The sequence below is a fragment of the Bos taurus genome, chromosome 8 (genome assembly GCF_002263795.3).
Source record: "Bos taurus isolate L1 Dominette 01449 registration number 42190680 breed Hereford chromosome 8, ARS-UCD2.0, whole genome shotgun sequence".
Taxonomy (NCBI): Eukaryota; Metazoa; Chordata; class Mammalia; order Artiodactyla; family Bovidae; genus Bos; species Bos taurus.
Window position 1 is genome coordinate 91304119 of NC_037335.1, and position 12798 is coordinate 91316916.

The following is a 12798-nucleotide window of genomic DNA, read 5'->3' on the forward strand; positions in this document are numbered from 1 at the left end:
CCTACTGGGATGGTGATGATAGAAGGAAGCTATCTGCTGCTCTTGTCTATTTCTATAGTCATTGGTGGTGTGGAATGTCTAAATACTCACGCTTAAGATTTTCCCTGAGGACTGTTAATTGATAACCCAAGTATGGATGGCTCTGTCGAAAAGTTCTGACTAGTTCTTATCACAAAGGCAATCTGACTGACATAAGACAGCTACACTGAGAGTATGTAGAAAACTGGTAGGTTGTGTATATGTTCGACTGGGTTTATATGGTAGGAAACCCCTGACATGGAAATCACTTAAATTTTCCTACATCTCTAGTTGTTTCACCACAAGAAAGCATTAAGCTTTACTTTCTGGGGATTTCTGCCCAAGTTTGGTCTCCTAACATTAGGTATTGATGTCTTATGCATAACATATTTCACAGTTACTAAAGTTAGGGCATGGAAAGAACAGTATTTTAATAATCATTCCCAATATCCAGCAGAGGACCTGGCACATAACATTCAGTAAAGATTTGCATGATTAAGTTAATTCAGCTCCATGTTTCTGATAACAAATCTCCAGAAGTCTGTTTTATTGGCCTAATGAGTGAATTCAAACATTCCTTTTTTCCATCTGCTTAATGGAAACAACCTTTCCTCATATATTGAAGCAATACTTCAAATCTGAATTACCCTAAAACACATGACTGCATTTTAAATTTCATTTGTGGTAATAACAAAATGAATTATAGTGAATTCTGAAACTGATACCTCTGTTGGAGGCAACCCATGATAGCAAGGGCTTCTCTTAATGTAGATTAGCCCTTTTTGAGGGAAATTTTAGACAAAATTGGAACCATAGTATATTCATATTCATGTAACAGTGATTTGCTCTGAGGGTTTCAGAATGCTGAAATCTATGGCGTGTAATGATCTGAAAGCTAGGGTATGGGAGCTGAAAGGGGACCTCAAACCATGTTCTTGGTTTAGAGATGAGGAAACCGGTCCCATTCTGCTACTCAACTGAATCAACTGCAACTCAAGCAGAATCAAAATGTGACAATCAGACTTCCATCCACTGTTCTTCTTTCACCCTAAGTGGAAACCTGTACTACTAGAGTGTTTGTGATCAAGGACATAATAAGTGAAAACACTTTCTGTGTCTTTTTGAAGTCTTTATGAAGACTTACATAAAGCCAGTGTATTTATCCTTCATAGTTCTAATTTGAATAGGGTCTCTGCCACACCCTGTTCCCTGGTTCAGTGAGTTCCCATAGCATTTTGTTCTGGAGTAGAATTGAACCAGGAGGATCTTAGATTTCTCCTTGCTCACCTAACCCATTTATGCATTTATGGAGTGCTTATTGTGATTCCAGGCACTATACCTAATACGACTTGGGTGAGTATGAACCTGCTCCTTAGCAAGTTACTGTAGGTCTCTCTACTTCAGATTCTTCATCTATAAAACAATAATTACTTTAAAGGATTGTTTTTGAGAATAAAATGAGATGATATATATAAACCATTCAGCCCAGCACCTGGTACTTAGTAAATACTCAAAACAGCATTTTGCAGATAAAGTAATTGAGAGGTCAGTTTTTCTTTCTTCTACATTTTTTATTTCTAGGAAAAACAAAACTGACATGTTCTTTGGAATCTAGGCCTTGTGTATTTATCTGTGTCTGTCTCGAAGTCTACTTGTCGAGGTTAACTGATGGTCATGGCCCAGTCACTCTAGAACATCAAAAAGTTAACTTCATTTGCTCACTGCCCTACAGACAGACTAAATGCATGTGAATGACAGCCAGTTCTACCCAGTGGTGAGGAGCCTCATCTCATCCCAGATCCCTTTCAGCTTAAAATCCTTTAATGGTTCCTATGGTCTTTGGGATACAAATTCAACTTAGCACAGTGATCTTGCCTCTGCTTTTCTCTTTCTGGGCCTGTAGCTTGCCACCTACATTGTGCTTTATGTTTCTGTCATATTTAACTATTTGATGTTCTTAAATACTTTGATTGTCATAATTTCCCAGCTCCACCACCACACATGCTGTTTTTGTTTTTTAACCTGGGATGACTATTGCTCTCCACTCAGTTTCCCCACTGCACATATGACATGTAGACACATATGGAAAGGTGTTTTCTTTGTTCCCATAGTACCTGATGTGCATTTCACTTTTTTGGCCATGATGCTCAACTTGTGGGATCTTAGTTCTCTGACCAGGGATTGAACCTGGGCCATCAGCAGAGAGAACACAGAGCCCTAATCACTGGGCCACCAGGGAAGTCCCCCGATACATATTTATTTATCAGTACACACCACGTTGTTTTCCCAGTTTGTGTCTCCCCACCAGACTGAGCTCCTTGGCATCTGAATCTGTTTTCTATCTTTCTGTTTCCAACAGCCAGCCCAGTGCCTGGCTCAGAACAAGCATCCAAAGAATGAATGAATGAATGGTATAAAACAGACTTGGGTAAGTTGGTTGAACTAGGTTATAGTAGGTCTATATTTTTTATAAGATTTGATTTAGGTAGCTCAGTTGGTAAAAAAAAAAAAAAAAAAAAAAATCCACCTGCAATGCAGGAGACCCAGGTTCGATCCTTGGGTTGGGAGGATCCCCCGGAGAAGGAAATGGCAACCCACTCTGGTATTCTTGTCTGAGAAATCTCATGGTCAGGAACCTGGCAGGCTACAGTCCATGGGGTTGCAAAGAGTTGGACATGACTTAGTGATTAAAACACAAAAGATAGTGTGTGAAGAATGCATCTACCCAGTTAGCAGACACATGATGGCAAGTTTGCCAGCAGCAAATTGCAAAATACCTGAAACTGCAGGATTGCTGAGTGATCTGGAACTGAATTTGTACCAGTTCTTGGTTGGACTAGAAAAACAAAAAGAAATCCCTGAAACAGTATTTCTGTGAGACTCAAGGGCTATTGTGTTGAGTTCACTGAACCGTAGCAGGTGCAGTTACCACAATAGCTTTCTGTGGAGCTGGGAGCCAGGCTGGCGCATGGGCAGGTGGCTGTATGGCAGAAAGACTGGGGGAGGGGTGTTGGACGCCAAGGAAGTTGCAGGTGATAGTCAATATTCTGACACTATAGTATGGTTGCCCTAGAATTGCACTGCCTGCATATGAATCTTGCCCTACTTTTATTAGCTGTGGCAACTCACATAATTCCCTTTTTGTCTTTCCATTTATAGACTAGAAGTCTAGTTTACCTCTCTAGAGTACCAATCTCTTGAGGTTTTAATGAAGATTAAATGAGATCACAGTTTCTAAAATAGGTGCTCAATAAATGTCAACTATTATATCAATTTACAGGTTGTGAAAAGGCAATTGAGAAGGTCTCTGAAGTTAGAGGCCATGCCCATCTTACAATTGTGTCTCTAGCACCTGGCACATCAATATAAGTTGTTTAGCAAATGTTTGTTGAATTCGTAAATGAGAGTGGTCAGGCAGTTTTTCAGAGCTCTCTTAGTATGGTGGCTTTCTCTAGGATGTGACTCTCCAACAAAGCTGTTCAGTTTAACTTCACGGTACCAGGGCTCTGAGTTTGCACAGCATGTTTTGTGCCACTTGGAACTACACCAGAGACGGGCAGGAGTCACAGCATCACTGGGTCTCCTGTTAGGAAAGGGGCTGGTGCCACATCAACATCTGAGTCCCCAAAGACAATGCCAGCAGTACATCTGGAAGTGAAGTTTCTCTCTGAACATTTATTCCACAGTCATAGAAACTGAAGATGGAAAAGACCTGAGGACATCTAGTCCATCCACGTGATTGTACAAGAAAAGTGGCTGGAGCAAAACAGCCTGTTCACTTCATGCTCACAAGACAGCATTTCAGTCCTTCCTGGAGTGGAGCGATTGCACACACATTAAAGTGAAGACACAATGCAAACACTCTTTACAAACCTTAAGAAAATACTTATAGGTACGTTATTTTCAGAAAACAGGAACTAAAAGAATAAGGGCATCCTGGATTAGATGGACATGGGTGGGTGAAGAATAACTAAATGCTGCAGAGTGAAGTGGTTTTGATGACTAGAAAGCAATTCCTTCTGAGGACTGGATGAATTTTCTGGTTTGCTTATCAAAAATATGAGTGGGGAGGAAGAGAGGCTCTGTCATTTTTTTTTCCCCTTCAGTCTTTATCCATACCAAGGAAGGGCTCACTAGCCCCAAGGCTCTAACAGACCCAGCATCAGCACTGAGAAGTCTGTTGCCCAGATGGCACAGCTCTGTCCTGCTTGGCAGCTGCTCCACTTACCACTTATCTGGTGGGCATGGAAGCAGCAACTGCTGAATAAGGCTTGTGCAACAAGATCCGTGGATAATGGAGAGTTGCCCCCAGGCATGTTAAAGACTTCACCCGATTGGGTCCCTGTGGGTGCCTCACTTGTCTGGCCCAGACATTTCTTCCAACATGTCTTCAGTTGTTGGAGGCATTCCCCTGCTCCTCCACCTTGGGCATCCAAACTCTAGAGCCCTTGTTTTCATTATTTACATGAAACAGTAGCCCCGTCTGTCGCAACTCACCCAGTCCTGTTCATTATATGCTTCCTGGGCCAGGAATTCCCCCTTGTATACAGGGTCGGGTGTGTGACAGTGGGCCTGTCGTGTTCCTGGTTTCCCAACATCAGACCTTGGAAAAAATAGATCTGACCTCATGAAACAGGACCCACAGTAGGGGCAAGTTAGAATCCCCTGCCTCTTTCTTCTTCACCAGAAAACTACCCTCCACCTGAAAACTTCTGATCTTTGTGTTTCTTGAGCCTGAGGGGAGCTGAGAGAATATAGGTGGAGCAGAACAAGGAAGGATTTCAGAGGACCCACCATTTCGTGAAATCTTTTTACAAAATACAACACACTTTCACAAATTGCAAAACACTGTTCAATTACTACTGATAAAAATAATCATTGCTACTTAACATGAAGACTGCTTCATTTCACCACAAGCAACTATTCTTTGTTTTTCTTTGTTCCAGAACATGGAGGCAATTCAAGCAATGCTGACAACAGTAAGCCTGCTTTCAGCCCCTGCAGCTTCTGGCCGCATCCTGGCTGCAGTTTTGGCCACACAGTTCATCAGGAGATATTTGAGAAGCCATGCCCTGGTCATCTACTTTGTGGATGGGCAGGGTGGTCTGGCATGTTATCACCACTGCTCAGAATGCCTCAGGAGAGAAGCTTAAGGTAAACCTGATATACAAAAATTCAAACTTACAAAACAGATACATTAAGGGATAATTAATTGCATTACAAAAGGATTCTTTACAAAAGAATTCACCTCTGGGTTCCTTTAAGTAGCCAGCTTCTCAAGTAGTCAGAATCTAAGCTGAGTTATAAAAGTGTCCACGTACATTAGGAGCATGGCTGTTACGTGAGTTGAGGTACACCTGTACGTCAGCCTTCTGGGCTGTGTAGAGGTTAGCAGTGCAGAGCATGGTGGCAGAGTCTTGAGAGCATCCTTAGCTGTTGCAGGTGGGATTGGATGGCTAAGGGGCATAGTCTTTCAAAGGCAGCTGCAAACCTGCTTCTGGGTCTGGGGTGAGAACATGGGAAGATGGGCATTTCAAAACAGAGTTGTCCTTTCTGTTTCCAGGGCTCACTGTCCCCTCGTTGTTGAATGGTTTCATCTGTGTGGTTGATTAAGTCTAACATTAGAAGAACCCTCCCTCATCAGACTGTCTAAGCCTATATCCACCCAGGGGTTTCTCAGACAACTAACTAATTGCTTATCTTACTTGCAGCTTGAAGTGTTATCTTTCCCTGGGGTCCTGGGCAGCTCTTAGTGGGAATTCAGGGATTGCGTCCAAAAGTAGGGGAAGAAATTTTGCATTTAAGGAGCTTTTGCAATGATCTGCAACTTACAGAACATAGTGCTTGGCACAGTGGTAAGTCACTGTAGGCCTCAAATTGATTGGGATGGAGCAAAGATGATAAGCAACTGAGAAAATAAAGCAAGTAATTGATAGACAAGAAAGTCTAGTCTGACACGGTGCCCTGGGGTGAGAATGGCTGTATGGACAGTGAATCGGCCATACAGGTGTGTGCTGAAGACTTTTCAGAAAAGCTCATAAAAGTTTCTTTTCAATTCTCCCCATGCTTGGAACAGCCAAACTTCTAGAACAGTGTTTCTTGAAGAGTCATTTTTAGACCACATGTCAGTCACGTGGGGGTGCCAGTAACAGGAGGTTTCTGAGCCGACATCCACCCCCTTTCCCACCCCATCCTTCGGGGATGAGCCCTGGCAGTCAGCACCCTGATGAGGTGCTAGGGGATTGAGAATTGTTGTTCTATAGTGTCCATACTCCTTTCCTGTTCTGCATGTCCAAGCCTTTGTACACTGGGAAAGGGATGCCTAGGCACAGGGGAAACTGCTTACTCATAGCAACCATTAGATAGGGTTTGGGGGAAAATCAGAGGGACCAATGCCTGTTCAGTTTCTTACAGATGAGCGAGTATGAGGCTGCAAGACTGACTTGGTAGGGATCCATACAGATATGAAAAGCACAGGGCACATTCCCGAATGCTTAAGCTTGTGATGTACACAGGCTTGAGGTTCATCTCTGGGAGTCCTACAGCTAAGACATAGGTGACTGCTGATCTGAGACCAGCCTAGTACATGGCTTGCAGAACATCTCCATTAATTAACCCACAGTACCAGCTCACATGTCCTGTGCAGGCAGTTAGCAGGAATATCCCAGTCTCATCCTAAGGTCACATCTTTGCCTTGCTTTTCTCTCTCTTTGCTTTATAAAAGGCACACACTATAGTGTAGATGCTTAGTTAGAAGTAAAGCCCTATTCATTCCTTAGCAAACTTCCTTTTTTGTTGTTCAAAAAGCATGGTGTACATTTTAATGCCTCTTCTGTCTGTCTTCTTCCTGCTCACTGCATCTCTGTCCCCTTTCATAGTGGCATGTAAACATGTTCCTACCCAATGTTAGGATGGTATCAGAGATCCAGGACCCTTTTAAAACCATGGCTCTGGCCTGATCCAATCAGTCATCAGCCTGCTGTGATATGAGTGAGTTCAGCTGACTTTTCTAAGTACCCACCTCCCCATCCCAAGTGTCTCTAGCTCTTCCCTGGCTCCCCATTCAGACTGTGGGGACACATCTAGACTGGGGAGCTATAGCAAAAGTCACAGCCCTGAATAACCCTGCTCTATACTAAGATTTGGAGAAGGGAAAGGGTACCCACTCCAGTATTCTGGCCTAGAGAATTCCATGGACTATATAGTCCATGGGGTCGCAAAGAGTCGGACACGACTGAACGGCTTTCACTTTCATATACTAAGATTAAAACCAATAACCCAAGAAGACACAGATATGGTTAACACTTTTATCTCTGATAGTTGATAGTGCACAGAAAGGGCTAAAAACCAGAATTAGTAATGTGGCACCTGGTGAAAAGGTTAACAGGAGCTGGGGTTGTCTGGTTTTTCACAGATCCCTCACATGGCGTTACTCCTGACTAAGATTCCTGCTCTGAAAAACATACCTACCCAGGAGACCTAGAATGAGCTTGAGAAGACTGGCCACTGCTTTGCAGGTAGGGGGAGAGCACACTTGACCTCTAAGAAGACCCAAACCTCAGCTTCCCCCCACCTTGGTCAATAGTTACAAAAGAGCATTACAAAGTGTCTCAAGGGCTCAGAGGAAGGCCAGAAAGTGAGAGAGGGGAGCAGCGTGGCCACTCAGGGCTCACAAGTTCGATTTGTCCTTTGATACTCTTCCAGCTCCGTTTTCCTGCTCACGGCCAGCTGCAGCTCCTGGCGGATCACCTGAATCTGCCTCTCCAGCTCTGAGAGCTCTTGGATCACTGAGTTCCGAGCCCCGCTGTGGGAGTCTGCTTTCCCATTGGTGGTCAGCGAGGCAGGGAGCTCTCTTCTCCTCGGAGGGAGAGGAATGTCCTGGTGGGTCCGGACGCCCAGCTGGTTTGGTCCACCCTCATCATTAAAGATGTACTTTCGTCGATTGTCATGACTCAGGTTGGAAGTATTCCACACGGTGAGGTGACGGGGCCCCACACTGGACCTAGGAAACCCAAGAGACACTTTAGATTGAACTTCTTTAGATTCACTTTAGCTCTGCCCATCTTTCAGCCACTTCCTTGTGAATAATACAGAACTGGATATGCAGATAGAGCTGGAGTCACAAAGCCATGGACAGACTACCTGCTGGAGCATCAGGGGGACAAAAGGAGTCCTTTTCAACTGAAGTTCAGCTTCTCAACAAGTCTCATGCTGCCCTGATGCTGGAATGGGTGTATCACCTGGGGGGCTGACGAATCAGGGTATGGCATGTTCTTTTATGAAGAACCTTAGATGCTTTTCTATTCTCTTCCTGCCAGTGAAGCTCAGAAAGCCACACTGCATTGAAACAATCTATGGCTATAAAGATGATGCTTTGGTAGATGTGAAATTCTGTTTATTCAGCTGTTTGACTCTAAGCATGGTCCTGCTAGTAGACACTCTAATATGATTCATCCTTAGTCCCATAGGACAACCCTGATGTTTACTAGTTGAGTTTGAGGAGAATAAAAGCATACAAGCTGCAGGTTTCAGCAAAGTGTCCCATTATAGAGATGACATTGTGAGCTGAGAATGACAGCTGAGATTTGAAGCTTAATTAAAAAAAAAATACCCAAGAAATCCTCAAATTCTTGCTGGGATAATGAAAGTCAAAGAGAAATACATTTGCAATCCTCTTTCAGGCTCCTCTTAAACCAACTACCGCCACCCCTGAGATGGCTGTAGACAGCAAAAGAGCTATTGATGGCCAGGTTCAGGAGGAAGGGGTCTGGTTTCTGAAATACACTGACAGCCAGATGCAGTGAGAAGAGTTTCTTGTTACAAGAACAGATTAGAGCCTTAAGCACATGACTGCTGTTTTCTTCCAGCCTTGTTGAAGGAGGCGAGGGAGGAGGATTATGATCACTTTTGCAATCTGCTGCTGCTGCTAAGTCGCTTCAGTTGCGTCCGACTCTGTGCGACCCCATAGACGGCAGCCCACCAGGCTCCGCTGTCCCTGGGATTCTCCAGGCAAGAACACTGGAGTGGGTTGCCATTTCCTTCTCTAATGCATGAAAGTGAAAAGTGAAAGTGAAGTGGCTCAGTCGTGTCCGACTCTTAGCGACCCCATGGACTGCAGCCTACCAGGCTCCTCTGTCCATGGGATTTTCCAGGCAAGAGTACTGGAGTGGGGTGCCAGTGCCTTCTCCATTTGCAATCTACCACAGGACAAAATAAAACAGAAACACTGTATTAAGTCCTTGTGTCCTTGTTCTCATCCATGTAACTGAATCAAGACTTTATTCCTAGACTCTTACTAAGGAAAAGGAGAAGGGAGGACCTGCAGTGGAAGGGGAAAGGGGAGGGATAAATGTTGATTCAGTTACATGGACAAGAACAAAAACACAAGGACTTACCAGGGTGATCCTGTTTCATTTTGCCCTGTGGAAGATTGTGAAAGTAGTCATAATCCTTTCTTCTTCCTTTCATCCATATCCCTCTGTAATGTAACTTCACAGCTCATCCTTATCAAGGAGGGTTCAAGGGGAAAGTCTGTTTTCTCTTCCCCTTGAATTTGGCCTGGTCTCATAACTTGTCCTGGCCAATAGAAAGTGGCAGAAATGGCAGGTGGCAGTTCTAAGCTTCGCAAACTTTCACTGCCTCTCTCAGAACCCTGCTGCTTCAGTGGAACGAGTCCAGGCTGGTCTGCTGGGTGATAACAGACCATCAGAGTGAGTCCCCAGACTCCCTGGTTGACCAGCTGAGGCCATCCTAGACCAGCCAGCTCTGTTTCTCCCTCCTTCCCCCCAAGCTGGCTATAGGCAAAGGAGCAAGTGTGGCCATGATCAGCCAAGTTTGGCTCAGACTGCACAGACTGCACAGCTGACCCATAGATTCATAAGCAACTCACTATTGTTTAAACCATTATAAGTTGAGATAATTTCTCTCACAGCAAAAATTGGTGATATATGCCCCCAGCCATTAAAACACACAAACACCTTCTAAGCCAATCTTTAACATTTCTCACATTTTAAGTCTCATATATAAGGACAGGGGGCACCATAACAGAGTTTTCCTGTGTCCTGGGCTGGGTACAACTTTTATAATGAGCCCACTCACAGCTCCACTGACTTTATTCCAGGTCAGAGGTATGGTTATAATTTTCCTCCTAGCCTTATGTTTCCCTTTCTTTCTTCAATTTTTTTCCTATTGAATTTGAATAATTTCAAAACAATCTTGTTTGTGGTATGTATTATTGTATATATGGTTTATGATTTGTATATCTTGAGGTGAGAGGAAGAGAAAAGAGGAGGTATATTGGAAATCCAGTGGAGTGAAGGACAGACCAAAATTACACAAAATAACATGCTGAATAAACTAAGGACTGTGTGTGTGTGTGTGTGTGTGTGTGTGTGTGTGTATAGTCTTTTGCAATATCTACTTTTTTCTTCTGCTTTAAGTAAAAAAGGAACAATATCTATTCATGCCATGGCTCCCAAATTTCTCCAGGCCTTTCCTCAAACCCATGTGTTAGTAATTCATTCATTTATCTATTATGGTATTTACTCAATCAATGTGGAACATAGAAGAGGAATGTAAAGTTGTACCAGATAAAGATATTTGCACAGATACTCTTGCAGAAAAAAAGAGAGAGAAAAAGTTTTTGAGCCAAGAGACCTAACTCTAGGATTATGGGATGATTCATAGTGGGGAAAACCTAGGAGTTACACATTAACACATTTTCCTAGAATGCCAGGCAACCTCAGAAATCAAGCAAATAGAAATAGCCAGTCTGGTTTTCTCCAGAGCTTTGTGTATATATCTGGGAACATAATATAGAATAATAAGCAAAAATTGGACTCCGTGATAGGTGATAGGCGGAAGCATCATCAGTGCTCTGATTCTGACATGTGGCTCCGAGCCATTTATGAATGCAAGGTGGTAGATACTGAATGTCAGATGTGGTGTCTAACTGGAAGAAATGAATGTGTTATATTGTTAGCCTCTACAGTGTTTCAGTTGTAGTTTGTAAGCTTTCCTGAGCGTTAGAGTGTAAAGTGACTAGTGAGTTGAGTGAATTTAACACTAAAAAGTTTTCACAGGGCAGTTTTATACCTTTGAGGTTCAATACTCCACTAGACCATTCAGAGGAGACGTGACATCAGTGGGCCCCCAAACACTCACTGCATTTGAAAGGTTACAAGTGGGTGTTGGGTTGTAGGGAGGTGGCATAGGAAATATGGGCCCAATAAACCATGAGGACATGTTGTCTTAGCTCCTTCTCAAAATAAGGGATTTCAGAAGGGAATCTACAAAAAAAAAAAAATAATGGATATGTTGAGAGAAAGACACATTTGGTTCTGAATTTAGGCAAGAGAGATGTGAATAGGAGTCATATCACAGTTGGAAATGGGATCACTGGTAGCTTCCTGTTTCTATTATGGTCAGAGAACAAATGCTTTGTTATTGTGAGATGGTGTCTTTGCTGCTATGTCTTCTTGTGTTCCTCTCTGGTTAAACATTTATGTTAAAAATAATTATAGAAAAAAATATATGCAACACATAGAAAAAAATATACATAATACGACCTAGAACAGATATGACCTGATTAGCCTGCAGTTTGTTGCTGATGGGGCCACAGTGTGATACAGGAAGACCACAGACCATGCTGGGAGGAGGGTGTGCTCACTGCCTGGAAAGAGAGGCTGTAAGAGATAGCTGAAATGATTCTGACAAGCTCCATGCAAATTGCAGAGAAGGGGACTCCAGCAGTCCCTGAGGAGATACAGATAATGAAAAAGAATCATGTTTTCCACTCCCTTTTCCTTGTCCATTGCAAATGAGAAGTGTGAGTGTCAGATTTCAAATTACCCAGAAAGCTAAGGTAATCCTCAGCTTGAAGCTGAGGATCTGCTGTAGATGACAGAGTTGCTTGGAGGTAATGCTGTGAACAGAGCCTGTGGACATAAGAAAACACCAAGAGGCAGCAAGAAACAGAGGCCAGCCAGGTACCAGACCCAAATACTTCTGACATCTCTAGCCACCATGAATGAGGCTACGGTTTTCCACAGGCTGGATGTGGGGAAGGTGCAGAGTTTCAATTTCCACATGTCAATTATGCATTTAATGCCTGTTACTTCCTATTAATGAGATGTTCTTTTCTGGGGAGTTTGCAGTAACAGTGCCAGGAAATGGATTAAGCAGAACATGTCTGTTGCATATTTCAAATATTCCTGTGAGTGCTGGAAAGGAGTCGGGAGTGGAAACATGCCAAAAGGGCAATATTGCATGAAATTAATTGCCTGCGGTACTTATGAATTTAGTCTTACGTGTATTTGGTACACAATAAAATAGCTAAAGTAGCTTTGTTTGGGGGGCTTTAGATGTATTATTTCATTCTTAGAGTCTCTAGAAAGTAGGTACTCTATCTCATTTTTACAAATGAGAAAATTGGGGTACAGAGAGGTTAAATAAATGACTTGCCCAGGACCACACATAGTATAAGTATAGGAGTCAGGATTTGGAGCCAGATACTTGACCCTAGGGGGCTTCCTAGGTGGCACTAGTGGTAAAGAACCCACCTGCCACTGCAGGAGACATAAGAGACTCAGGTTCGATCCCTGAGTCGGGAAGGTCCCCTGGAGGAGGGCATGGCAACCCACTCCAGTATTTTTGCCTGGAGAATCCCATGGACAGAGAAACCTGGTGGCCTACAGTTCTAGGGTCACACGGAGTCAGACATGACTGGAAGACTTGGCATGCGTGCACACTTGGGCCTAGAGATTGCACTGGCACTTTTTT

General features: G+C 43.3%; 1 protein-coding gene and 1 long non-coding RNA gene across 2 annotated transcripts in view; one reads left to right on the plus strand and one right to left on the minus strand.

Moving 5' to 3' along the window:
- The first annotated feature begins 2452 nt into the window (after nucleotides 1-2452).
- LOC132345999 (uncharacterized) lies at nucleotides 2453-7679 on the plus strand. The gene is made up of 3 exons (XR_009495670.1): nucleotides 2453-3910; nucleotides 4965-5172; nucleotides 7433-7679. It is a non-coding gene; the product is annotated as an uncharacterized lncRNA (long non-coding RNA).
- GRIN3A (glutamate ionotropic receptor NMDA type subunit 3A) overlaps nucleotides 7325-12798 on the minus strand; it is a 200552-nt gene continuing 195078 nt past the window's right edge. The window contains 1 exon segment of the mRNA NM_001191535.1: nucleotides 7325-8020. Within this exon segment, the coding sequence (NP_001178464.1) occupies nucleotides 7681-8020 (340 nt within the window). The 3' untranslated portion in view covers nucleotides 7325-7680.